We start from the raw sequence: 27,631 nt of genomic DNA, 5'->3' as shown, positions 1-27,631 counted from the left end.
AAGAATTCATTTAAAAAAAAGAACAGAAATTCCATGACAGAGTAAAGTACAAAGAACTGTCAGAATGAAACAGAAATAACAGCTAATCCACAATGAAAGGAGGTGATAGTTAGAGAAGTGGTTTTGAAGAAGGTATTGATTTTGAGGACTATGTTATCATAAAAGTAAATCAGATTCAAGAATAAATTTTCAAATTTTTCTAGAGTGGAACAAAACAGCCATCAGAAAAAAAAGTGAAACAAAATATTAATGAGATACATAAAAAAGACTAATCTCAATATGTAGAAATATATAGCCCTCTAATTTTAATCTTATCCTTTTACAGCTTGCTATAGACAGAAATTTGTGTCTTGTTAAAATTGGGCTAAATATTAGGCGATACATCAAATAACAAATCTGATAAATTTGCTCAATAATTGGTCTTCAAGTAAATAAAATTCAAAAGCTAAATATACAAGGCAGTCATGAGATTCTCGGTTATACTTAGTTTAAAACTATAAAAGGAGGCTAAAGGAACAGTTTGTGGGGTCTGACTGTGGGTTTTACGAAATGCTCTAGGTCACTCACATAAGTGTCCATGGCTTGATTCTGAGATGAGTATTCTTTTCAGTTAATTTTAAAAGACATTAGCTTGTGTTAGGGTTCCCTTGGCCTCCATTCCCTGTGCTCTTCATTCATATTTCTACTTGGCATAATATTTTTTCTACTTGAAGAACTTCCTTTAACATTTCTTGTGAAAATCTGCTGGTGATGAATTCCTTCAAGTTTTTGTATGTCTGAAAGTCTTTATCTCGTCTTTATTTTTGAAAAGTATTTTCCCTGAGAATTCGAGATTCATGACTTTTTCCTTTGAGTACTTTAAAGATGGTGCTCTGCTGTATCCTTGCATGCACCGTTTCCCATGAAATGTGGGTTACCATCCTTATCTTTAGTCCTCTTTATATAATCTGCCTTTTTCTTCTGGCTGCACTTAAAATTTTTTTCTTTTTCACTGGTTTCGAGCAATCTGATTATAATGAGCCTTGGTGTAGTTTTCTTCACGTTTCTCGTACAAAGAGTTTGCTGAGCGTTCTGGATCTATGGGTTTACTTTTACTAAATTTGGAAAATTTGGGGGTCATGATCTTTTTTTTTAGTATATTTGATTATGCTATTACAGTTGTCCCAATTTCTTTTACCTTTGCTCCCCTCTGCCCACTTACTACCCCCTCCACCTTCCAGCAATCCCACCCACCTTAGTTCATGTCCATGGGTCACGCATATAAGTTCTTTGGCTTCACTCTTTCTTGTACTATTCTTAACACCCCCCTGTCTATTGTGAGCTTACTAATTATGCTTCTTAATCCCTGCACCATTTCCCCGTCTCTCCCCCTCGCCCCTCCCAGCTGATAACCCTCCAAATGATCCCCATACCTATATTCTGTTCCTATTCTGGTTTGCTTAGTTGGATTTTGTTTTTTAGTTTTAGTTGTTGATACTTGTGAGTTTGTTGTCATTTTAGTGTTCATAGTTTCTATCTTCTTTTTCTGAACTAAGTCCCTTTGACATTTCATATAATAATGGCTTGGTGATGATGAGGTCCTTCAGCTTCACCTTGTCTGAGAAGCACTTCATCTGCCCTTCCATTCCAAATGACAGCTTTGCTGGATAGAGTAATCCTGGTTGCAGGTTGCCTTTCATCACATTGAATACTGCTTGCCAGTCCCTTCCTGCCTCCAAAGTGTTCTCTGAGAAATCAGCTGGTAGTCCTATAGGCACCCCCCTGGAGGCAACTCTCCACCTGTCTCTTGCTGCCCCGAGGACTCTCTTTATCTTTCACCTTTAGCATCTCAATCATGATGCATCCTGGTGTGGTCCCAGCTCTCCCGGGACCCTTCATGCTTCCCGGACCTGTACAGGCTCCTGTGTTTGTTTGCCTCCACATCCCAAGTAGAGCTGTTGCTCCTGTTATGCTGTAAGGGGCGGAGCCTTAGGATTTCATCAGTACAGGGCAATGGGTTTCAACAAGTTGTGGCGCTGCCTGTAGGGGAGGGGTCTGAGAGGGAACAATGCCGCCTGCACTTGCCCCTTTTCCAGGCACTTCTCCCACTTCCCTATGGGACTGGTGCCTCCCTAGCTGCTGCCTTGGCCATCGTTCCCAAAGTGGGTGGGTCTGCGGATGTTCTAGGACTGTGGGGGCCCTTTCAACAAGCAGACTTTGCTGAGAGACCAGCAGTTTCTGCCTCCACCCCAACCCCCACTGGTCTGCACAGTCAGAAGCAATGAGGCTTGATTTTCCCTGGTGCTGGGATCTTGGGCTGCAAGGTCTGGTCAGGAGCTGGGAACGCTCCCTAGTGCCCCTCCTGACTTTTTAATATGGGTGACTGCACTTTCTGCTGGCCTGCCACTGCCGCCGCTGCTGCCACCACCACACCATGTCCTCTCCGCCCCAGTTCCGCCCCTCTTACCTGTCTGGATGAGTATTTCTTCTTTATATCTTTGTTTGCTGGACTTCCATGCAGTCTGATATTCTGGAACTTCTGGTTGTTTCTAGTTGAGGTAGTTGTATTCCTTCTTAGTTGTGGAGGGAGACACAGCATGTCTGTCTACGCCTCCATCTCGGCCGCAAGTCACCTGCTGATAATCTTATAGGCACCTCTTTGTAGGTAACTCTTTCTTTTATCTTATTGCTTTTAAGATTCTCTTTTTATCTTTATCCTTTAGTATTTTAATTGTGTGTCTTAGTGTGGTCTTCCTTGTGTCTAGCTTGTTTGGGACTATGTGCTTCCGGGACTTGTATTTCAATTTCCTTCAACAAATTAGTCAAGTTTTCCTTCATCATTTTTTCACATCATTTTTCAATTTCTTGCCCTTTCTCTTCTTCTGCCACCTCTATGATTTGGATGTTGGCATGTTTAAAGCTGACCCAGAGGTTCTGGAGCCTCTCCTTGTTTTTTTCAATTCTTGTTTCCTCCTTCTGTACTGGTTGGCTGTTTATTTCTTCCTTATGTTCCAAATCATTTATCTGAACCCTGGTTTCCTTCCCTTCACTACTGGTTTCTTGTGGATTTTCCTGCGTTTCATTTAGTATAGCTTTCATTCCTTCCCTGTCATGCTTAGTCTTTTCTGTCAAGCCTGTGAGCATTCCTTATCACCAGCATTTTGAACTATGTTATCTGTTAGGTTGGCTATCTTCTTGTTGCTCAGTTCTCCCACTGGAACCTTGATCTGCTCCCTCCTTTGGGCCATACTTCTCTGTCTCTTCAACTTCACAGCTTCATGTGCATCTTGGGTAGGGCTGTCGCACCTGTTACGTTGTAAGGAGCGGAGCCTCAGGTATTTGTCAGTGCAGGGTGTGACCTGCTTCGGGACTGGATGTGGGGGAGGGTTTTCAGAAGGGGAACAATGCTGACTGCTGAGCAGTCACCCCTTTTCCACTGAACACACAGACTCTGGTGAAGGACTGGTAGCTCCCTCTGCTGCACCAACTCCCACTGGTTTTCAGTCAGAAGCAACGTGGCTTAATTTTCCCCCGGTGGCGGAACTGTGAGCTGCCCAGTCTGGTCTGGACCTGTGGTAATTCCTCAGGTTTTTTCCCTGACTTTTTAAAATGTGTGACTGTGTGCTTTCCACCGGCTGGCCCAGCCACTGCACTGCCACTGGCACTACTGCTGCCGCTGGTGCTGCTATTAGCATCACCGCCCCAGTTCTACCAGCACTGCTGCCCTGATGTTGCTGCTGCCCTGGTGCTGATGGTCTGCCTCCCCAGTTTCTCTCCACCCCGGCTCCACCCCTCCTACCTCTCTCTCTCTCTAGGCCACGTAAGTGCCACAGTTCAATGGTGCTTGATTCATTTTGAAGTTTTTTAAAAATGTTTGTTTAGTTTCGATTGCTGTCTTCATGTTCATTGCCATTAATCTTACCCAGTGTATATAATTTATCTCAGATATTACAGATTTCCTGAAGTTTGATTTGGGTCTTAAAAAAACACTTCCATGTCTCTGATTAACTTGAACATATAAAATCCAGTTGTAATACCTGTTTTAATGTCCCTGTATGCTAATTCTAAAATTTATATTAGTTCTGTGTCAGTGGTATTGACCTGGTAATCTTTGATGGAATGGCAGATACTGTGAATTTTACTTTGTTGGATGCTGGATATTTCTATTATGCTATAAATATTATTAAGCTTTATTTGAGAATTTAGCTACCTGAAAAAGATCCAATCCTTTTGGGTCTTGTTTTTGAGTTAGGACCAGAGCCATGTTTAGTGTAGAGCTAATTATTCTGCGATACAGAGGCAAGACCCTTCTGAGTACTCTAACCAATGCCCTGTGAATTACGTATAAGGCTTTCAAGTCTCATAGCTGGTGGGAACAAACCCTATGCCCAGCCTTGGGTAGTTTCCTCACTTGTACTCGCCAATCAAGACTCAGCTGAATATTCAATGGTAACCTTATGCAGATCTCCAGATTCTTTTTCTGCAAGGCTCTCTCCTCTCCTGTACTCTTATGAACAAGAGTCGCTGTTGTCTATCCAGACACTCAGCTATATCTCCTCAATTCAGATTCTGCTGGGATACACTGGGTTCCTTCTGTGTCCTGCAGTCAGACACTCATTCATTTCCTGTTTCTCATGGATCAAATGTCCTTTACTGCCTGATTGGCAGCTGTTAGTTATGTGAGTGGGTCTTACTGATTCAGGCTTCACTGTAAGATAATCTGTCTGGGCCATTTCATTGGGGCCTAATGTCAGTATGTTTAGTTTTGGTTTTTTTTTCCCCTCTTGGGTTGAATGGATTTCTCTGAGAAGAATCTTCCTATCTGCTGTCTTCAATAAGCCTGGCTGACAGGGTTCTGGAGATCTGAGGGATCCACCAATCAGTACATAAATGTTCAGTTTACCTCCTTGCTGTCACTATAATACCTCAACCTCAATAATAGGGTATCACAGATAAGAAACTTATTTTTGTTCTTACCAAAGAATACACTTCCACACTTCTGTTAGGTAGATGATGGGGAAGTCACATTGATTATTCAGAATAGAAATGGGAATCTCAATGTCTGTGGTACCTGACATCCCAAATGGCCTGTAAAGATCCTCACCTCTTGGTATGCATGTCCCTATTTACTTCCCTTCCATAATGCACTTAGGGCTAACCTGTGTAACCAACAGAATATGGCAGAAGTAATGATGTGACTTCTGAGTCTAGATCAGTGATTTGCAACCTTTTTCATCTCATGGCATACATAAACTAAAATTTTATAGCACACCAAAAAATATATTTTGCCAATCTGACAAAAAATTCAGGTATAATTTTTATTCATTCCCATTAGATGGATATTGTTGTGTTAGCTGTTGTCATTTTTTTATTTGACAGATTAAGGGAAAAGAGGTCAGTGCCCCTGACTAAACAGTCAGATATTCCAAGTTTTAAAAAATTCCTGTGGCACAGTGGTTGAAAATCACTACTCTAGATCATAAATAGTACTGCAGTTTCCCCCTTGGTTTCTTAAATCACTCACTCTGGAGGGAAGCCAAGCTTCACGCTGTTAGGACACTTAAGCAGTTCTGTGGAGAGGTTCACATGAGAGGAACTAAGGTTCCTTGCCAACTTATGAGCCTTGGAGATGAGCTACCTTGGAAGGTGATCTACCAGCTCCAATCAAGCCTTCAGGTGAGAGATCCTGAACCAACCAAACAAGTTACACCTGAATTCCTGACCCGTAGAAATAGTGAGAGATAATAATTGCTGTTTTGAAACACCAAGTTTGGGAGTGATTTCTTAATGCAATATTAGATTTTTTAATGCAGTATTAGATAACCAACAGAGCCTGTGACTTTCTAAAAATAGATTGTTAGGCAATTTTCTTGGTTTGACTGCCATTCTCAGCTTCACTTTCAGAGATAACTAGTAGTATAAACTCGTTGCTTTTTGGCTATCAGTTTCTAGCCTAGGATTCATGTTTTTTAGGTTTTTAAAGGCACTTACTATTCATCTATGTTTCATAGGTCCCAAATATTTTTTTGCTATTATTTCCTGTCCTACTTGGACAAAGAAGTTCAAAACTATTGGTGCTTGAGTTGGGGGAGCAAAAGTAAATACCCGTGCTCCAGCTGCCTCTTTATCTCAAAGATCTATTACCAAACATTTGTATTTTTGCCAGTATAATAGGTAAAAAACAATACCTATGATTTTGATTTATACTTTTCATACCATGAGCATTCTTTTTTTAACTTTATTTTTATTGTTGATATTATTTCAGATGTTCCCATTTCCACACCTTTGCCCACCTCTACCCCTTCCCTCTGGCCATCACCAAACTCCAAACTGTTTTCTGTGTCTATGGATTATGCATATATGTTCTTTGGCTAATCTCTTCATTTTCTTTCATCCAGCCCCCACCCCCCTCCAAGGGTGTCCTCCATGTGTCCATGCCATTATGAGCATTCTATAGTCATCTTTTAGTTTTTCTTTTAAGAGCCTCACATATTTCTTTTCCGGATAAATCATATGTTCATTTTTGTGGCCCATTTTCCCAATGACTTGTTAGATTTTCTTCTTTCTGATTTATAGAAGTTCTTTATATTCAAGAAATTAATTCTTTGTAGTATGAGCTGCCAATGGTTTTACTTTCCTTTTTAAGTATATTTTATTCATTATGCTGTTATAGTTGTCCTCATTTTTTCCCTTTGCTCCCCTCTGCTGGGTACCCCCTTTCCCTCCAGCAATCCCCCCACTTAGTTGATGTCCATGGGTTCTGCAATGTTTTTCATTGCTAGTCTGTCTTCTGACCACATATGGTGGTTTCTGCCACACAATAAAGCTGTTTTTATGTGTAGCTGACACCATCAATCCTTTTTAATTTTAAGGGTTTCCCCCCCTCTACATTTTATGTTAGATTCACAAAGGTCTTTCACACTGAGATTATTTTTAAAAATTCCTCCATGGTTTATTCTAGTACTTTAATCATTTCATTTTGTATATATATAGCTCTAACCCCTGGCTGGTTTGGCTCAGTGGATTGAGCGTCGGCCTGCGAGCTAAGTGTCGCTGGTTCGATCTTCCAGTCAGGGCACATCAGAGAAGGAAAACTCTGACTCCAAAAAACCTCCGCTGCCTTGTGGCATACCTCTTCAGGGGAAAGGCTAAGGGAGTAAACCCCGACAGAAAATCCGGAGCCGGAGTCCCTAAGGCGGTTTGATGTTGTAGTCAACACCGGCAACTCCTGCGGCGCACCTGAAGCCAAGCTGTATTGACTCCGTCTTTCCCTTGGACCCTTCAGCTGCGAAGAGAGGGGGGGTCTGCTGCATGGGCAATAGCAGACCCTCCATATCACCCTGCCCAGGCTCTGTAGCTTCAGCTTCACTAGAGAGGACACTCCAGCGTCATCACAAGATGTCGATTCAACACGGGAGGAGACAGATACTGTGTCACTTCCGAGTTGGACTGCACAGCCATTCTCGGCGGTGCAGATAGACTCTTAAGAAGCTACACCATCGTCTCTCGAGACGGACGGCTGCCGACGACGATATATAGCTCTAATCTGGTTAAAATTTATTTCTGTGTAGGGAATTGATTTGACTTCATTTTTTCCGATATAGCTACCTACTCCCAAATCTACTTATTAATCCATCTTTTCCTCAGTGATTTGAAATGTTACCTTTACACCATATACTAAATTTCCTTATACACTTGTGTTTATTTATTAGGTTTAGTAACCTGTTTCACTAATCTCTGTATTCATAAGTCAGTAAGATAACATTTTATTTTTGGAGTTTATGCCCTCCTCTTATTACTTTTCTCTTTCAGCAACTTCTTCTGAAATCATGACTGAATACAAACAATTCTTAAGTCCCAAATAACGAAATAATGGTAATATAGTTGGTTTCTTGGAACAGGCTTCAAGCATTCATATATATAAAAAAGTTGAATACTGCATAAATAAGAAAACCATAAGTACTCATGAGCATAATAACAAGAAATATAAAGTTTTATCTAATTAAATCATTAGTAGTAAGATCCTCTCTTCTCTTAAGAAAATTATAATCTAGTTAATTTAGAGATACAAACTGCAGATGCAAGTTAATGGTTTCTGAATTACATTTAGTGGTCAATGGTTTCTGTCCATTGGCTTTAAGAACAACTACTTATATCTATTAATCAACAAAATACTTTTTATCAAAATAATTATGTTCTTACTTGTAACAAAAGCAGCTGGAGAAGATGATCATAGCAATTATGCAGATGGCCATAGAAATGAGCACAACCAGCCATCGAATGCTGCCATCTAAAAATGGACCTGACAATGAAAGTAAACAGTAAACATATTGTTCTTCTATCACATCTTATTAAAAGAAAACTTTGTAGCATTAAATTTAAAAAAAAATTTCATACCATTAAAACCAGAAAAAATACTTCATTGAAAATTTTACTCACACTTTTCTCTGCTAACTTACCTATAACAACAGGGGGCAATGTAGGTTGTAAATACTGGTTACATAAATTGGTCCTACAACATTCTATTGTCCGGCGTAGCTGGGCTTTTGGGGAATCCTAGAGAAAGAGTAAAGATAAAATTAGTAATGGCTCTGGCTGGTGTGGCTCCGTGGATTGAGTGCCAGCCTGAGAACCAAAGGGTCGCCAGTTCGATTCCCAGTCAGGGCATATGTCTGAGTTGCAGGCCAGGTCCTCGGTTGGGGAGAGCAAGAGGTAACCGCACATTGATGTCTGTCTTCTCTTTTCCTTCCCTTTCCCTTTCTCTAACAGTAAATAAAATCTTAAAAAAAAAAAAAAGTTTGATATGCTAAATTGATAATGAAAAGTTTTAAATATTCATAAAATACAATTTCTAATTCAGTGAGTGAAAAGTACCTGCAAATTTTATGTGTAAAAAAATGATTAAGACTTAGGATTTGTGCTGAAATAAGTTTATAGCTGTGAAGATTGTAAAATGGTTTTTATTAATGAGAATCTACATATGTGGACGGTATCTAAGAAGTAGTCCATAATTTAATTGCAGATAAACAAGTTTTTAATTATTTTACACCAAATTTTGGCATATCTTATTTTATTACTGTTAGTTTTTAGTAAAAAAAGAAAAAATTACTTAAATTCATGAGATCTTTTTCTAAAAAACATGGGTAACATATTTTATTAGTAATAAACTGGTAGGGTAAATATGATCTCGTAGTAGTACTGAGACTTAAATGAATCAAACAGGATCATACTAAAAAGTGGAGGGTGTCCTAGGCTAAAGACAACACAAATTAGAAAAGGCAGTGGACTAGGTAGACGATGTTGCAGATCTGCATATAACAGATATGTTGAAACTAATGAACTGGCTGTGGAAGAAAAGTTGAAGCATATGTGGTAAAGAAAAGGGCAAATATAAAAACAGTATTTCTGAGTTTTTAAGAGACCACCAACAACATATGTGCTTGTATTTTACTCAATCAGAACACAAGCAGAGAGACTTCAGTCCAAGATGAAGGCCTAGACAGACACGCTGGGTCTCCCTCCACAACTAAGAAGAAATAGAACTACCTCAAAACTAGAGACAACCAGAAGTTCCAGAAAATCAAGCTGCCTGGAAGTCCAACAAACAAAGACATAAAGAAGAAATACTCATTCAGACAGGTAGGAGGGGTGGAAAGGACACAGTGTGGTGGTGGTGGTGGTGGAGGCAGCTGCGGCAAGCCCGCAGAAAGTGCAGTCACACATTTTAAAAAGTGGAGAGGGACACCTGGGGAGCGTTCCCAGCTCCTGACCAGACAGCGCAGCTCACGGTCCCAATGCCGGGGAAAATCAAGCCTCATTGCTTTTGACCATGCAAACCAGTGGGGGTTGGGGCAGAGGAAGAAACTGCAGGTCTCTCAGCAGAGTCCGCTTGTTTAAAGGGCCCCCACAGTCCTAGAACATCTGCAGACCCACCGACTTTGGGAACCACGGCCAGTGCAACAGCTAGAGAGGCGCCAGTCCCATATGAAAGTGGGAGAAGTGCATGGAAAATGGGCAAGTGCTGAGCAAACAGCATTGTTCCCTATCTGACCCCTCCCCCACATATAGCACCACAACGTGGTGAAACGGATCGCCCTATACAGTACTGACGAATACTACCTAAGGCTCTGCCCCTTACAACGTAACAGGTGCAACAGCTCTATCTAAGACACAGAGGCAAACAAACACAGGAGCCTGTCAAGATGAGGAGACAGATAAGTATGGCCCAAAAGGGGGGATGGATCAAGGTTCCAGTGTGACACCTAAGCAATGAGGAAATAGCCAACCTAACAGACAAGGAGATAGCCAACCTAAAAGATGAAAGTTCAAAACACTGGTGATAAAGATGCTCATGGGCTTGACAGATATGCTTGAGTACGGCAAATGCATAATGGAAGAAGTAAAGGCTATGCTAAATGAAACGAAGGAAAATCCACACAAAACTATTGGTGAAGGGAAGGAAACTAGGGTTCAAATCAATGATTTGGAATATAAGTAGGAAAAGAACAGTCAACTAGTACAAAATGAGGAAACAAGAATTGAAAAAAATGAGAAGAGGGTTAGGAACCTCTGGGACAACTTTAAACGTGCCAACATCCGAATCACAGGGGTCCCAGAAGGAGAAGAGAAAGAGCAAGAAATTGAAAACTTATGTGAAAAAACAATGAAGGAAAACTTCCCAAATTTGGTGAAGGAAATAGACATATAAGTCTAGGAAGCACAGAGTCCCAAACAAGCTAGATCCAAAGAGGACCACACCAAGACACATCATCATTAAAATGCTAAAGGTTCAAGACAAGGAGAGAATCTTAAAAGCAGCAAGAGAAAAGCAGAGAGTTACCTACAAAGGGGTGCCTATAAAACTATCAGCTGATTTCTCAAAAGAAACTTTGCAGGCAAGGAGGGACTGGCAAGAAGTATTCAGTATGATGAAAACCAAGGACCTACTTCGAAGATTAGTCTATCCAGCAAAGCTATCATTTGGAATGGAAGGGCAGATGAAGTGCTTCCCAGACACGGTTAAGCTAAAAGAATTCATTATCACCAAGCCATTATTATATGAAATGTTAAAGGGACTTATTTAAGAAAAAGAAGATCAACACTATGAACATTAAAATGACAACAAACTCACAACTATCAACAACTGAATGTAAAAAATAAAAACAAAATCCAACTAAGCAAATCAGAATAGGAACAGAATCACAGGTATAGGGGTCATATGGAGGGTTATCAGCTGGGAGGGGGAAGGGGAAGAAATGGGGAAATGGTGCAGGGATTAAGAAGCATAATTGGTTGGTACAAAATAGACAGGGGGAAGTTAAGAATAATATAGGAAAGGGTGACGCCAAAGAACTTATATGCACGACCCACGGACATGAACTACGGGGTGTGGGATTGCTGGAGAGAAGGGGGTATTGGGCAGAGGGGAGCAAAGGGGAAAAAATTGGGACTACTCTAACAGCATAATCAATAAAATTTACTTAAAAAAACAACAACACAAGCACAGAGAATAGACTGTAGTCTTGGGAACAGATATCAACATGTGTGAACCTTTATTTGACTAATGGTACAGTACTTGACAAATTCTTAATCTGAATGCTGACATTTCAGTACTAACCAGGAGAAGTGCCATTCTGGACCAAGATACCAACACAAAGAAATTGTCTGTCACTGTAAAAGTAGCAAGTATATTAGCAGAAATTGACAATGTTATTCTTTAAAATTTTTAAAAATATATCCTCACCCAAGGATATGCCCACTGATTTTAGAGAGGGAGAGGGAGGAAAGGAGCAACAGAAGGGCAGAGAGAGAGAGAGAGAAACATTGACTGGTTGCTTCCCCTCCCCACCCCATTGCTTTCCCCCACCCTGCCCACCCCTTCTCCCACAGTCAACCCCCATCTGTGGTCCATGTCCACGGGTCATTTATACATGTTCTTTGACTAGAACCTTCCACTTCTTACCCCCTTTCTCTCCAGCCCCCTTCCCTCCTTTTCACTATTAGCCTGCTCCTTGTTTAGATGCCTGATTCAATTTTGCTCGTTTGTTTGTGTTGTTCATTAGTTTCCTGTATTAGTTCCTGTATTAGGTGATATCATATGGTATTTGTCTTTTATTACCTGGCTTATTTTGCTGAGCATAATTCTCTCTAGTTCCTGACCAGGGATCGAACCCACAACCTAGGTATGTACCCTGAGCAGGGATAGAACCTCCACTACCTTTTGGTGCATGGGACAATGCCCCAACCGAGCAACCAGGCCAGGGCAACCACGTCATTATTAAATATCAGATAGCCAGAAGGTAAAACCTCAATATAGTCAGGTATTACTTTAAAAATGAATCTGGTAAGTCGAGGACTTGAGATTCTATAAGAGAAGATTGGTCAAGAACATTGGAAACCCCCAAAAGGAGAAGTTTTACAGTATTATTGTATTTTGTACTTTTTAGCAATTGATTATAAAGATAAAAAGAAAAATGCTAGGAGTTACACCAGTGATTCTGAAATAATCCCAGATCATAAAAAAAAAAAAAAGTCCTTATATTAAGGATGGAATAAAGAGTATATAACTGAAGATGAATAAAAGAAGAGCCAAGCTTTCAAGAATAGTTCCAGGAAGGCTAACGTTCAAAATGAGCTTAGCCTTGAAGAAACAAAAAATATGTACAGAAAAACCAAGAAAGGGTTTCTTTGGCAGTGCTAGAAGACAGACCACTGAGCAATGGGTGTATTACTTTCAAAATAGTAGGTAATGAAGGAAAAAGAAAAAGTACATTTCTTCAACTCCTGTTTTGTGTCAGTCATTCTTTATCAAGAATAATTATAAGAATGGAGAAGGTAGACGCAACAGGAGTAAGTGATAATTGATATTCCAGATGTATGAAGAGATCCTACAATGTTTCTGTACTCTATATAAATTCATATCTTCTAATCTAGGTGAATGATATTCCAGGAAGATGAGAGCATGTGTCAGGTGGCAGAAAGGCAGGTATGATTTAAAGATTCTAAGAACAAGGAGTGTTAGAAACTAGTTAGCTAAATGTTACATTTCTTTTTTTTAAAAGAGGAATAAGTAGACTTTGCCAGTAACAGATTGGAGGCAGCATGGTGTTATGGAAAATCAAGGGCTTTGGAATAAAATAGTTTAAATCCTAGCTTTGCCACTTACTAGCTTTGTGAGCATAAATAATAAATGTACTTCTCTCTGGACTTCAGTTTCCTCTAGTGTAAAATGGAGGACAAAAAGTATGTCTTAAAGGGTAACTGGGAGGAAATGAGGTACTATATACCAAGTACCTAGCATATTAAATGCATACAGTAAATATTCAATAAATTAATTCTTCTTCCTTTAGTGAACTTGGCATGGATCCCAGTCAAGATTCTAGAAAAAGCCAAAAATGCCTTTAAACCCCTAAAGACTCAATGTGATTTCACCAAGAATAAGTAACATCAAACCCACCTAACATCTTTCTTTTATAGGTTGACTAGGTAGGCAAAAGCCAGGTGAGACTAGATTATGAAGTTGGGTGACAGAACCTTTCCTCTCCCATTGCTACCCTCCCCACTTTTCCTACCAAGTTCATTTGTATCTCCAGATTTATGTGGGCAATAAAAATCTTGCGGAAAAAACTCACTTGGCATTCATGAAATCAGAGATTCAATGAGTTTGGATGGGAGGAGGTGAGGGAATGGTACATGAAAAAGGAACTGAAGCCAAATTTACAAGGACTAGCAGAACAGTCTCTAAGAAAAAAATCATTCTATAGAAAGAAACAGAATAAGCTAGATTTACCAACAGAGACTGGGAAGTGGGAGGAAAAATCAAGGTCCGGGTAAAGCATGGTGATTCTCACTTGAATCTCTTCTGATCCCTACATGATAGTATGTGTAAAAGCACTGGGAGAAAAGGCGTAGGGTGAAATTAAACAACGTATCCCTTCTCGCACATATTTTTAGGGTGATATCTAAAATTTTTCACTAATAATTTCCGGCTTATTGTACACAATGACATTTTTAAATAAAACTGTTACATCATTCTTAAATCCTTTCAGTAGAATCGAAATAACATAGCAATTCAACACTTACTTGTCACTATTTAAAAAAATAAACAATGTTTCTTTAACAATTAAGAAATTTTAATGTTCCTTTTTCTCCTTGAACTCCTATTTCCTTTTCACATCTCCCACAATAATTATGCCCTAGTAATATATTTTGATACATAATTCTCCATATCAAATATACAAATACAAGTTAATGTATTTTACTTCTTGTGACAATATGTCTTTAAGTTTTCAAAATTACTCTGCTTTATCATTATGATTCTTCTTAGTATAAAATTGATCAAAACAATATATATATCTTTATTAAAATACTGACATTAAAAGAAAAATTTATTGAAAATGTATGTAATAGATGAAATTAGTTCTTAAAATTCATGGATAAATAAATAGTACTTACTGCTGGAATGAGAAAGTTTGGCATTAATTTTATCCCTGATTTTAAATTGTCCTTGATACTTCATCCACATAGACAAAGATGATAATGGAGGACTTCGTTATACCACTGTGTACTAATTCTTTAAAGACCTTCCAATATATATGCTAAACTCCCATAATGATCCTATTATCAATAATTGTTTTTAATAATCAGCAATTTGGATGAAAGCAAAAAATTGAAAACCACCTGACATGGAAACATATTTGATATCCCCACATTCCCCACAGTGATACTGAGATTTCATATTACAAACTTGTTTGGTAACTTGAGGTTTTACATCTAGACCTTTGATCCATAAACTATGAAAATGGTGATTACAAAAGGGAAGGAAAAGAGAAATAGCTTGAGAGGCTCTGTTCTTGAGCCAATATTAAGTAATAGGACCTATGGAAGTTTAGGATCTGTAAAATGATTCCCTTAAAACTATCCATGTGTTTATGTGATCCTTGTGTAACGCAGTCTGTATGTACCCAGGAATATGTGATAGCCTGGTTTAAAGACTGCTCAGTTATCATCAATATGCTGAAAGCAACATTTATTAAGCCCTTACTATTGTATATGCCAATTGTGCTAAACTCTTTACGTATATGTTATATCATCTGATCCTCATAGATGAGAAAACAAAAGTAAAATTCCTTGCCCAAAGTTTCACAGGTAGTAGAAGGCAACCTGTGGATCTGAACACAGATTGTCAAATTTAACAACTAACTCATATTGGTGAATTCAGTTTGGAACACACCTAGTTCAGGGGGCCTGCAAGACACATTAGTTGCTACTCTTAAGCTCAGTGCTCTAACCAGAGCTTTCTTCAATATTTTTTAAATGTTTAAAAAATGTGATTGATAAATATGCAAATAGTATAAAACAGGACTAGAAGAAAAAACCAAATTAGCATCCCCCCAAATTTTGACAAATTAGAGCAAAGAACTAATTCTAATATGATGAAATTTAATATAGACAACTATGTGACAACTGTATAACAAATATTCCATTCCCATGTACTTACTTGTGTCAAGAAACAAACACCACCAATAAAAAGGGGAAGAGATGTGGCTTAGCAGTAGCATGAGTGAAAGACATGGGCATCTCAACTGACAGAGCTCAATGTTTCAGGAATATGGGGTGACAGTAAAACATCTAACACGAGATTTGGCTGTATTTAAAAAAAGGGAAAGGACTTACGTATTCTCTGGAGAGAGAGTAAGTCTGAAGCTGATCATATAAGAAACAGTTGAAGTCATTGTGAACTATAATTTTTATGCGGGCAAAGACTAGAAGGTATGGGGAGGAAAGCAGGACCAAAAAAAAAACAAAAACAAAAACAAAAAAAACCCAAAACTTTCTTCATATAGGAAAAGGCTATCATATCAAAGAAGGATCAGATTTGTTCTCTATGGCCCAAAGAGGCAGGAAGAAAGATAGATTTGCAGTCATTGGGAGGACAAGCTTTCTCGGGATCAAGTCAGGTCATTTTATAGATGCAACAGGTGGTCTTGGGAGGTAATGAGTCCCTGTCACTAGAGGTATAACACAGAAAATGTATGGGATGTACTGTGTGGGGGGATGGAGGTGGGGGGAAGGGTGGTTGTGTATGTGGGGGGGTATAAGTTCTAAATATCAGTGGAGAGGTTGAAACATAACCTTTAAGGTTTCTATCAATCCTGAGAATTTCTAAATAATTCAAATAATTTTCTAAAATAACCAAGGCTTAACTTTGTGTACAAATGGTTTTATCTAGAGCTGTTTGCAAAAACATTGGCAGGTTCCCCTGGGGCAAAATTACTACACAGACTTTTGGAGAGACTAAGTTTATAACCCAGAGCGCCACCAGGATGCTCATAAATTATTACCAATCCTGATTCCTTCCCTGCTGTTGTTAAAATAATTCCACTGAGACCTCCTTACAAGGATTTACCATTTCTAAGTTGTCTCCGAGTAATACAGAGGTTACTGCCCATCACTTAAAATCTTTTCAGTTTTATAATCCACAAAAAGTGTTACAGTATCAGTTTTTGTAGCCATAACAATTTAGAAAAAAGGGTAATTTAATACTTTTTAAAAAGTAATCTGGAATTTCACTTACCACATCATATTTTACTTCAAGTAAGAGCTAAGCTTCCCCAAATACATTTGTTTACAATGTACAGACCAGACACACCTCTCCTAGGAGAGAGGTCAATGCTTTTTTGGTGGCTTTCTTTATTTCATAGGCCCCAAATTACATCTTACCTTGCACTGAAAATCAGATCCTTCATATTTCATACACCCTGAAGCTAATGTGGTTTCTCCCTGGTCATCTTCTTCTATGATGGCAAAGCAATGCCCATTAGTTCTAAAACAAACAAACAAAAACAAAACAAAACATAACTTAGTAACAGAAAATACTGATTAAAATGAGTTTGAATGTGACCAGGTACTGATGACCTTTAGTACCTTGTTTTTTAAATTCAAATTGCATTAACATGTGACTAATTGACAAAACACATAGGTTTTAAGGCAAATGAAAGTTGTCATAGCTGAACTAAAACCTAAAGACACATCAAGAACCTTATGTCAGAGTGGGGAGAAGATGGCGGCAAAGTAGGTAGCAGTGTTGTCTGCTTGCTCCCATTGCAGAAAAACTTGGAGTACAAACACGGAGAGGAGTGAGTGAGTGCGGATTTCAGATAGCGCCAACAGGGAAGGGAGTGTGGGAGCAGTGTGAAGGAAGCCAGAAAGCTAGACCGCGCTCTCAAAAGGAGTCACTGGGCACCCCAGCCCAGCACTGCTATCGCACTGCACCCCAAAGGGGCAGCTGCAGACCGGCTCATTAGCTGGGATCTGCTTAGAAACTGCCCCCTGCCATAGGCGCTGGGACCAGCAAAGTCTCGGAGGGAGTCAATGAGAAGGTTTCCTTGAAAGAACCAGAGGTGTGGGAAGACAGCAAACAGCCTGGACTGTGGGAAACTGTATGAACTAAGTCTAGGAAGGGACTCCCTGGGCTGGCAACTCTGAGCTGGCAACCTTGGGTGCGAGCATCACGGCTCCACCCAACAAAAAAGCAGAACAGAGTCGGGGAGAGGGGCCCATACAGGAAAGCTGCAGCAGAAACGCAGACTCAGTAGGGACCCCAAGCAGGGAAGCAGTGCGCACAGGCGACGGATGCAGCCTGGTGCTGCGGCTTGGAGCACAGAGACTTTTTGGGAGGAAGAGCAAAGACAGGACCCAAGGTTGGGCAGGGACTAGGGGCTTGCCAGAACAACATTGCCAGACAAGCCTGAGGATTGCTGGAGGGTGCCACAGGACAAGTAGGGAGAGACCGAACTTAGGGCAGCTCACAGCAGAAAGCTGCAGCAGGCCCATGAGTGAGAGAAAAGCAGCCACAGAAACCAGCCATATCTCCTCACAGCCAGCCAGCCAGAAAAGAAGATTTGAAACCCATGGAATTTTGACCAGGGGTGGATCCAGAAAAAGGAGGACAGTGCCCAAAGGTTGTACTAGAGTGAAAATCTTTTATTCTGTTTCCTACCCTCTCTCCCTCCTATTCTTCTTCTTTAATTTTGTCTGTTTTGTTTATTCTCCCTCTCGCACTAAATATATAGCATATAACTGTTATATAAACCTAATACCATACACTTCCACTTTCTCACTTCATTCTGCTCTCCCTTTTTTAATATACAATGTAAATACTACTTACTGTCTCGCTCAGCCTTGACCCTACTTGCTACTATTTTCTATCATCTTCCTTCTCAAAAATCATCTCTCTATCAGTTAAAACAACTCTTAACAGTTCTGCATATACTATAATAGTCTTAACCTCTTTACATCTATATTAATACTGGCTCATTTGCTACTGATAGTGTGATTGTGGGTGGGGGATATTTGTGAGGGTGTGGGTTTCTTGCCTGGGTTGTGTGTTTATGTTTTAACATCTCCACAAAAGAACTCAAGATAGGGTAGGCAGAGTGACTCTCAATCAACAAGCCAGAGGGAAGTTTCCACCAATCAGTAACTGAAATATAACCAGACAGCTTAAACAAACATGGTAAACAGCATCCCAAGAGCATCAAGCTCAGGAGATCAAAAAGACTGCACCACTGAATCCTCCAGGTCTCCTATACAGAATCTCATATCACGAAAGCAGGAAATCAAAGCAGACAAATCCTAGTAACAAAAACAAACCAGAGAATTCAACATGGGGAGACACAGAAACAACCTCCCAATGAAAGGAAAAGAGGAATCCCCAGAAAGAGAGATAGATGGAACAGAAGCAAGCATTCTATGGGACATGGAATTCAAAAGAATTGTTATAAAGCAGCTCAATGAACTTGAAAAACTCACAGAAAACTATAATGAACTCCAGGGGAACTAGAAACAAGTCCAGTGAAACTATAAAGAACTCCAGGGAAGCTACAAGGAACTTATGGAGAACTACACCAGCAAAGAAAAGGACATAGAAACTATCAATAAGAACCAAGAAGAAATCAAGAATACAATTTCTGAACTGAAGAACACAGTAGAATCAATCAAAAGCGAGCTAAACGAAGCAGAGGATCAGATCAGTGAGTTAGAGGACAATGTAGAAAAAAATTCTCAAACAATACAACAAAATGAAAAAAGACAGAAAAAGAACGAAGAGGGTTTAAGAGAACTGCAGGACAACATGAGACGAAATAACATTAGAATCATAGGGAAACAAGAAGAAGAGGAGCAAGGGTTAGAAAATGTGATTGAAAAAATAACAGACAATTTTCCTAACTTGATGAGAGAAAAAGTCATGCAAGTCCAGGAAGCACAGAGGGTCCCAGTGAAGGTGAACCCAAAAAAGGCCCACTCCAAGGCACATCATAATTAAAATGGCAACATTTAAAGACAAAGAAAGAATCTTAAAAGCAGCAAGAAAAAAACAGCAAATAACATACAAGTGAGCTCTGATAAGGCTATCAACAGATTTCTCAACAGAAACACTACAAACCAGAAGGGAATGGCAAAAAATATTTCAAGCAATGAAAAACAAAGGCTTACAACCAAGACTACTCTACCAGGCAAGGCTCTCCTTCAAAACAGAAGGTAAAGTAAGAAGTTTCCCAGACAAAGGAAGACTAAAAGAATACATCTCCACCAAACCAGCACTGCAAGACATGAGAAAGGGAAAGCTTTAAGAAAAAGAAGAAAAAGAGAGAGGGAAAGGACTACAGGTACAAAAGGAAATGAATAAATACCTGTCAATAATAACCTTAAAAATAAATGGATTAAATGCTCCAATCTAAAGACATAGGGTAGGAAAATGGATATGAAAACATGACCCACATATATGCTGTCTACAAGAAACACACCTCAAAACAAAAGATTTACACAGACTGAAAGTGAAGTGATGGAAAAGAGTATTCCAAGCAAAGGGACATGAAAAAAAAGCTGGGGTAGCAATACTTATATCAGACAAAACAGACTTCACAGCAAAGGCCATAAAAAGAGACAAAGAAGGACATTTTATAATACTTAAGGGAACAATCCATCAAGAAGATGTAACCCTGGTAAACATATATGCACCCAACATAGGTGCACCGAAATATAGAAGGAAAATATTGAAAGACTACAAAAAATATATCAACAGTGACACACTCATAGTAGGGAACTTTAACACCCCATTGTCAACAATGGACAGATATTCAAAGCTAAGAAACACCAAGGATATTGAGGCACTGAACAACACTAGACAAAATGGACTTAATTGATATATATGTAGAACTTTTCACCCCAAAGAAGCAAAATATACATTCTTTTCAAATGCACATGGGACATTTTCAAAGACAGACCACATGGTAGGACACAAAACAAGCCTCAACAAATTCAAAAAACTGAAATTATATCAAGCATCTTCTCAGATCACAATGCCTTAAAACTAGAATTCAACCTCAAGGAAAAAACTCAAAGACATTTGACTCATGGAGAATGAATAATATGCTATTAAATAATGAATGGGTTAAAAATGACATCAGGGAAGAAATCAAGAAGTTTCTGGAAACTAACGATAATGAACACACAACAACCCAAAACCTGTGGGACACAGCAAAAGCAGTCCTGAGAGGAAAGTTCATAGCAATACAGGCCTACCTGAAAAGGATAGAAGAATCTCAAATAAAAAATCTAAACCTACAGCTATAAGAACAAGAACAACAATAACAAAAAAAGCCTAGGGCGAGTAGAAGGAAGGAAATCATCAAGATTAGAGCAGCGTTAAATCACATATAGAGACTAAACAAACCATTCAAAAGATCAACAAAAGTAGGAGCTGGTTTTTTGAAAAAATAAACAAAGCTGACAAGCCTTTATCCAGGCTCATCAAGAAAAAAAAAAGACACGACCCAAATAAACAAAATCAGAAATGAAAGAGGAGAAATCACAACCGATATCACAGAAATACAAAGGATTGTAAGAAATTACTACAAACAAATGTACGGAAAGAAACTTGACAACCTGGATGAAAGGGACAAATTTATAGAACATATAAACTTCTAAAACTGAATCAAGAAGAAGTAGAAATCCTGAACAGACTGATAACAAAGACTGAAATTGAAGCAGTAATCTAAAAGCTCCTGGCACACAAAAGCCCTGGACCAGATGGCTTCACAGGTGAATTTTATAAAACATTTAGGGAAGGACTAATGCCTACCCTTCTCAAACTATTCCAAAAAATTCCAAGAAGAGAAAAAACTCCCAAAATCTTTCTATGAAGCCATTATTCCCCTAACTCCAAAATCAGGTCAAGACACAATAAAGAAAGGAAACTACAGGCCAATATCGCTGATGAATATAGATCCTAAAATCCTCAACAAAATATTGGCAAACCAGATCCAGCAACACATTAAAAAGATTATACACCATGATCAAGTGGGATTCATCCCAGGGAAGCAAGGATGGTTCAATATTCGCAAATCAATAAATGTAATACACCACATAAACAAACTGAAAGACAAAAACCACATGACCTTATCCATAGATGCTGAAAAAGCATTTGATAAAGTACAACACCCATTTATAATAAAAACTCTCAGCAAAATGACAATAGAGGGAGCGTACCTCAACATAATAAAGGGTACATACGAGAAAGCTGAAGCCAACATCATACTCAATGGACAAAAACTGAAAGTATTCCCTGAGATCAGGAACAAGACAAGGATGTCTACTCTCTCCACTCCTATTCAACATAGTGTTGGAGGTGCTAGCCACAGCAATCAGACAAGAAAAAGAAATAAAAGGCATCCAAATTGGAAAAGGGGGAAATAAAACTGTCATTATTTGCAGATGACATGATAGTGTACATAGAAACCCTATACTCCACTAAAAAACTACTTGACATAATAAGTGAATTTTGCAAAATCGTCGGCAGCCGTCCGTCTCGAGACACGATGGTGTAGCTTCTTAAGAGTCTATCTGCACCGCCGAGAATGGTTGTGCAGTCCGACTCGGGAGTGACACGGTATCTGTCTCCTCCCGTGTTGAATCGACATCTTGCGATGACGCTGGAGTGTCCTCTCCAGTGAAACTGAAGCTACAGAGCCTGGGCAGGGTGATTTGGAGGGTCTGCTGTTGCCCATGCAGCAGACCCCCCCTCTCTTCGCAGCTGAAGGGTCCAAGGGAAAGACGGAGTCAATACAGCTTGGTTTCAGGTGCGCCGCAGGAGTTGCCGGTGTTGACTACAACGTCAAACCGCCTTAGGGACTCCGGCTCTGGATTTTCTGTCGGGGTTTACTCCCTTAGCCTTTCCCCTGAAGAGGTATGCCGCAAGGCAGCGGAGGTTTTTTGGAGTCAGAGTTTTCCTTCTCTGATGTGCCCTGACTGGAAGATCGAACCTGCGACGCTTAGCTCGCAGGCCGACGCTCAATCCACTGAGCCAAACCAGCCAGGGCTGGTTTGCAAAATAACAGGGTACAAAGTCAATAGTCAGAAATCGAAGGCATTTCTGTACACCAACAATAAAATGTCAGAGATAGAAATTTTATAAAAAAATCCCATTTACTATAGCAAAAAGAAAAATAAAGTACCTAGGAATAAACTTAACCAAGGAGCTAAAAGACCTGTACTCAGAAAACTACATAACACTGAAGAAAGAAATTAAGGAAGATACAAATAAGTGGAAGCAAATAACATGTTCATGGATGGGAAGAATCAACACCATTAAAATGTCCATACTACCCAAAGCAATTTATAGATTCAACGCAATCCCTATTAAAATACCAGTGACATATTTCACAGACCTAGAAAAAAATACTTCAAAAATTTATATGGAGCAAAAAAAGACCACGAATAGCCACAGCAATCTTGAGACAGAAGAACACAGTAGGAGGAATCACAGTACCTGATATCAAACTATACGACAAAGCCACTGTGATCAAGACAGCCTGGTACTGGCATAAGAACAGATATATAGATCAATGGAACAGAATAGAGAGCTCTGAAATAAACCCAGGTCTATATGGTCAACTAATATTTGACAAAGGGGGAAGGAACATAAAATGGAGTGAGAAAAGCCTCTTCAACAAATGGTGCTGGGAGAACTGGACAGGGACGTGCAAAAAAGAGAAATCAGACCACCAACTTACACCACACACCAGAAGAAACTCAAGATGGGTCAAAGACTTCATTGTAAGCTGTGGCACCATAAAATTCCTAGAGGAAAACATAGGCAGGAAAATTTCAGATATCCCAAGTAGCAAAATTTTCAATGATACATCTCCTAAGGCAAGGGAAATAAAGGAAAGAATAAACAAATGGGACTACATCAAACTAAAGAGTTTCTGGTCAGCAAAAGAAAACATCAGCAAGATAAAAAAGGAACCAACCATATGGGAAAACATATTTGCCAATGATACCTCAGACAAGGGATTGATCTCTAAAATATATAAAGAACTTACACATCTCGACACCAAGAAGACAAACAGCCCAATTAAAACATGGGCAAAGGACCTGAACAAACACTTCTTCAAGGAGGATATCAGAAGGTCCATAGACATATGAAAGAATGCTCAACATCACTAGCCATCAGAGATGCAAATAAAAACCATAATGAGATACCACTTTACACCAGTCAGGATGGCCATCGTCAACAAATTAACAACAAGGGCTGGCGAGGATGTAGAGAAACAGGAACTCTAGTGCACTGTTGGTGGGAATGCAGACTGGTGCAACCACTATGGAAAACAGTGTGGAATTACCTCAGAAAACTAAAAATGGAATTGCCTTTTGAACCAGCAATTCCACTGCTAGGATTATACCCAAAAAATACTGAAACCGCAATTCAAAAGAACCTATGCACCCCTATGTTCATAGCAGCACTGTTTACAATAGCCAAGTGCTAGAAACAACCTAAGTGCCCATCTGTAGATGAGTGGATTATAAAACTGTGGTACATTTACACAATGGAATACTATGCAGCAGAAAGAAAAAAGGAATTCCTACCACTTGCGACAACATGGATGGAGCTAGAGAGAATTATGCTTAGTGAAATAAGCCAGGCCATGAAAGAAAAGTACCATATGGTATCACCTAATACAGGAGACTAATGAACAACACAAACAAATGAACAAAACTGAACAAGGAACAGAAAAACAGTTATGGTGGGCGGAGGGTGGGGGGAGAAGGGGTAAATAGGGAAAGGGTTTAGTAAAGGAACTAGTATCAATAATCCATGGACATGGACAACAGGGTGGGGAATGACTGTGGGAGAAGGGGTCAGCTGGGTGGGGGCAAGAAATGGGGCAAAAAAATGAGACAACTGTAATAGAACAAAAAAATAAATTAAAACCTTAAAAAATGTGGATAATAATAAAGCACACATTTCCAATAAAAAACAAAAAAAATGTATCTTATGTAAAGTGGAAAAGAACTAACAAACAAGTCGTCCAAATATCACTCATTATGTAACTTCTCTTTGCTAATCAGTCATGTGATTACAGAAAGCTGATTTGTAAAATTTTATAAAGTAAATCATCTTAATTTTTAAAAATACTTAAAAATAACTTTTTCTGTTATACCTATAAAATTTTCAATGTTCACATACTGTACACAGTAATAAATAAAAACAAACTTTCTTGTGAATATAAAAAGACTCAATGACAAAGTATATTTGAGAAGAGTTTGAATAGCTGACTTTTCAGGAAATTTACATAAATGTATTTGTATTTAATAAAATTGTTATTTTAGTATTATATAGTATAATAGTATGCTGGAGTTTCCCCCTAAAATATTCACTTAGACTTTAATGGATAGAAAAAAATTCTAAAAGCTTTTTGTGTACTCCTACTTATTGTTCCTATCAGTAAGTGTATTGCTTCTACTTAAAAGAATCTTACAGATTTTTCATTTTCTGTAAGGAGAAAATGTTAAGTGTAGGGTGAAATTCTGATAAAATTGATGATTCAGTTTTACTCAGTGTTACTCAGCCACTATCAGATATCCCACACATTTATCAGGCAGGCACTACAGACAAGAAGTGTGGCAAGAAATTACTTGGTTACATAGTGGGGAGCAATCCCCTATGACATATCACCCAGCCTGTCCCAATAAAGTCAACCATAACCAGAGGATAAACAACAAATTTAGGAGGTAAAGAGCTTTTATATAATTTCTAGATTTTACATGTAAGTATTTATGCTTGATATCTGGTCATATTCAAAGAGCATACAATTATTATGAAAATACAAAATAAGACATTGATTATTACCTTTATAAAGGAAGAGAATTAATTGACTGATGACACTGAGTTGTTCAGGGAATTCTCTTTTGGCTATTAAAACAATTCTTAAAATATGGGGTAGAATTACAGAGTAATATATAATGTGTTGAACAGTTAACATAAAATTAAGTAGAAAAATTAAACTGGTTATAGAAATAGATTTGGATTGCAGCAGAGTTTGTAAAAAGATAACATAAAATTAAATATCATAATATCATTTTTACATATCTATATAATATTTCAGCCAATTTAGAATTACAAAGTTTTGGTGGAACTTTCATGTTTTCTTTTTGGTAACCCCCAAGTTTTCAATGAATATCAATAACTTTATGATAAAAATATCATTAAATAAACTCAAAAGGTTAGGTGAAGATTACACTCTTTTTATCTTGTTTAAAAAGTTACAATGTTACTCTAAGAAAGTAACCATCAATCAACAGTAATAAATGTTTCTTTATACAGAACTAAAAGCTTTTGTCTCTTTTGAAGACATTATAAATTTAAAGGAAAAAAACAAACTATGGATGATGTAAACAATTCTTAAAACAGCATTAAATGCAACCCTATTTTCCTAACTTTAAAAAAGGCTGCATAAAATACTTACATGCATGTGTTATTAACAGCATCATCAGGGCAGTGTCCTGAGCAATAGCACTTTAAAAAAGGTAAGGTGTCTTCTGGTGCTAAGGTTACTCCATTTTCTGACTTTTTTTTCTGGTCGGAGTCTGATTTCATTCCAGTACCATGGAGCATACTGTCTAGATTCTGCCCTGTAATCATACATGAAATTTAAACCATTTCTAAAAAGCCAATTCCTTGATTTTAGTTTTTAACGAGAAAAAGTTTCTAGGCTTCCTTATCATAGTAACTATAGCTAATGTATCTTTAATTAAAAATAAATTTCATACACACAAGTAACACATTTATTAATAAACTATTATACACAGAATTACTGTTCCAGGTATTGTAGGATATATGGAGATGACTACTTAACAATTTCTGCATTAGTGAAAGACAAACCAGAGTGGCACAAGGTAGAATATGGTCATAACTTTTAAGAAGGGTACATGAAAGCAATTTTAGGGAAGGCTGTGATTGCTTTCAATCATTAAAAAACAGAAAAATTATCATTATTTTTTTCTTAAACTCTTTGATTTAAAACTTGTGACTAGCTTAAAAAAAAAAAAAGTCCATTATTTGTGCCTTTATGTGGAAGTGGAGTTACTTAAGCATCTTGCTTTGAACGTTAATTGGTTAAGGGAATTATGAAAGCATGGGGACTAATATTATCTGGTGCCTTTTATCTCAAGGTCATTGGTTCAAATCAAGACTCTGCTGCCAGAAACTGAAGGTTACTCTATTCTCCATTAGAGTCTCGCAGCTTCAAATGACAGATACTATAATATTTGGTATTTCATCTTTCGGGCTGAAAGCAGAACAGAAAATAATGTTTTAATAATTCCTTCCTCCCTATGAACCAGCTGAAATCTGCTCTAGTTGAATAAAATGTAGAGCCAAACAGGCATGAAATATTAAGAGAACTGGGTATGTATTTAATTATAAATGTTAAATAAGTGGTTAATGGGTAATAATTTAGACCTGACTTTAAATTTAGCCATACTGGTGAGATGAACTATTGAAAAGAGGAGATAATAAAATATATATTCACACTGATAGCAGGAAAAGAATGTGCTAAGTTTTAGTGGTTACATTCCTTGAGTTTTAATAATCTTCACTTAATCCTCTAAATTACTATAAAACTTGAAGACCTCATTTATATTAAGAATGTCAACTATAAAATTAAGCAGGGGAAGGTGCGGGGAGGAAGGGAAGAAATCCACTGAGGTGGAAATGAGGAGAACCTGAAGTCTGGTCTACTATGGGTCTACCACAATTTAGCTATCTGGATGATTATGGATAAGCCATGTTATTTCTCCAGGCCCCATTTACTTAATAAGACCATTGGACTAGAGGACATCTGAGGTCTCTTAACTAGCTTTGAAATCCTATTACAGTAATAGAAGAAAGCTGCATATAACCCAAAGTCATGGATGAAACTCTGTTATAAATCCCTTTGAGGAGGAATTGAATGTATCACATCAATATGAGCACTTTTAGTATTTGCACGAGAGAAATGGTATGCATGATGTTAGGCAGACAAACATAGACAACAGATTTATTCTACTTCTCTTTAACTTAGTGGCTATGCATGTGCATGCACACACGTGTATATACACACACACCTCTTTTTTTAAGTGTTTGCTCCTCATTCAAGTGACTCAGGGAGGCACAGCCCTACCCTCAGTAAAGATAACTGTCTAATCTAACAATTTAGTTCCATTACCCTTACCACTGTTTAAACAAGAGCATGCAGTAAATTCTGCCTGATAAAATTAGAAGGAAGTTTGTTGGGGGGAGGTGCCTAGGGAAAATTTTCTTTACCGA

The 27,631-nt window shown here is 38.4% G+C and overlaps 1 protein-coding gene across 3 annotated transcripts in view; it reads right to left on the bottom strand.

Annotated features, from left to right (window-relative positions):
* BMPR1A (bone morphogenetic protein receptor type 1A) overlaps positions 1 to 27,631 on the bottom strand; it is a 172,244-nt gene that overhangs the window by 22,465 nt on the left and 122,148 nt on the right. For all 3 annotated transcript variants that reach the window (XM_090278333.1, XM_090278335.1, XM_090278334.1), the window contains 4 exons: positions 25,791 to 25,956; positions 16,702 to 16,804; positions 8,439 to 8,535; positions 8,182 to 8,281 (listed from right to left, as the gene is read on the bottom strand). In XM_090278333.1, coding sequence (XP_090134459.1) covers positions 8,182 to 8,281; positions 8,439 to 8,535; positions 16,702 to 16,804; positions 25,791 to 25,956 — 466 coding nt within the window. The remainder of the gene's footprint in view (positions 1 to 8,181; positions 8,282 to 8,438; positions 8,536 to 16,701; positions 16,805 to 25,790; positions 25,957 to 27,631) is intronic.

Source organism: Furipterus horrens, unplaced genomic scaffold, assembly GCF_987537825.1.
Source record: "Furipterus horrens unplaced genomic scaffold, mFurHor1.1.pri manual_scaffold_5, whole genome shotgun sequence".
Classification (NCBI taxonomy): domain Eukaryota; kingdom Metazoa; phylum Chordata; class Mammalia; order Chiroptera; family Furipteridae; genus Furipterus; species Furipterus horrens.
Note: the sequence above shows the minus strand (reverse complement) of the source record. Positions and strands in the feature narration are given on the sequence as shown.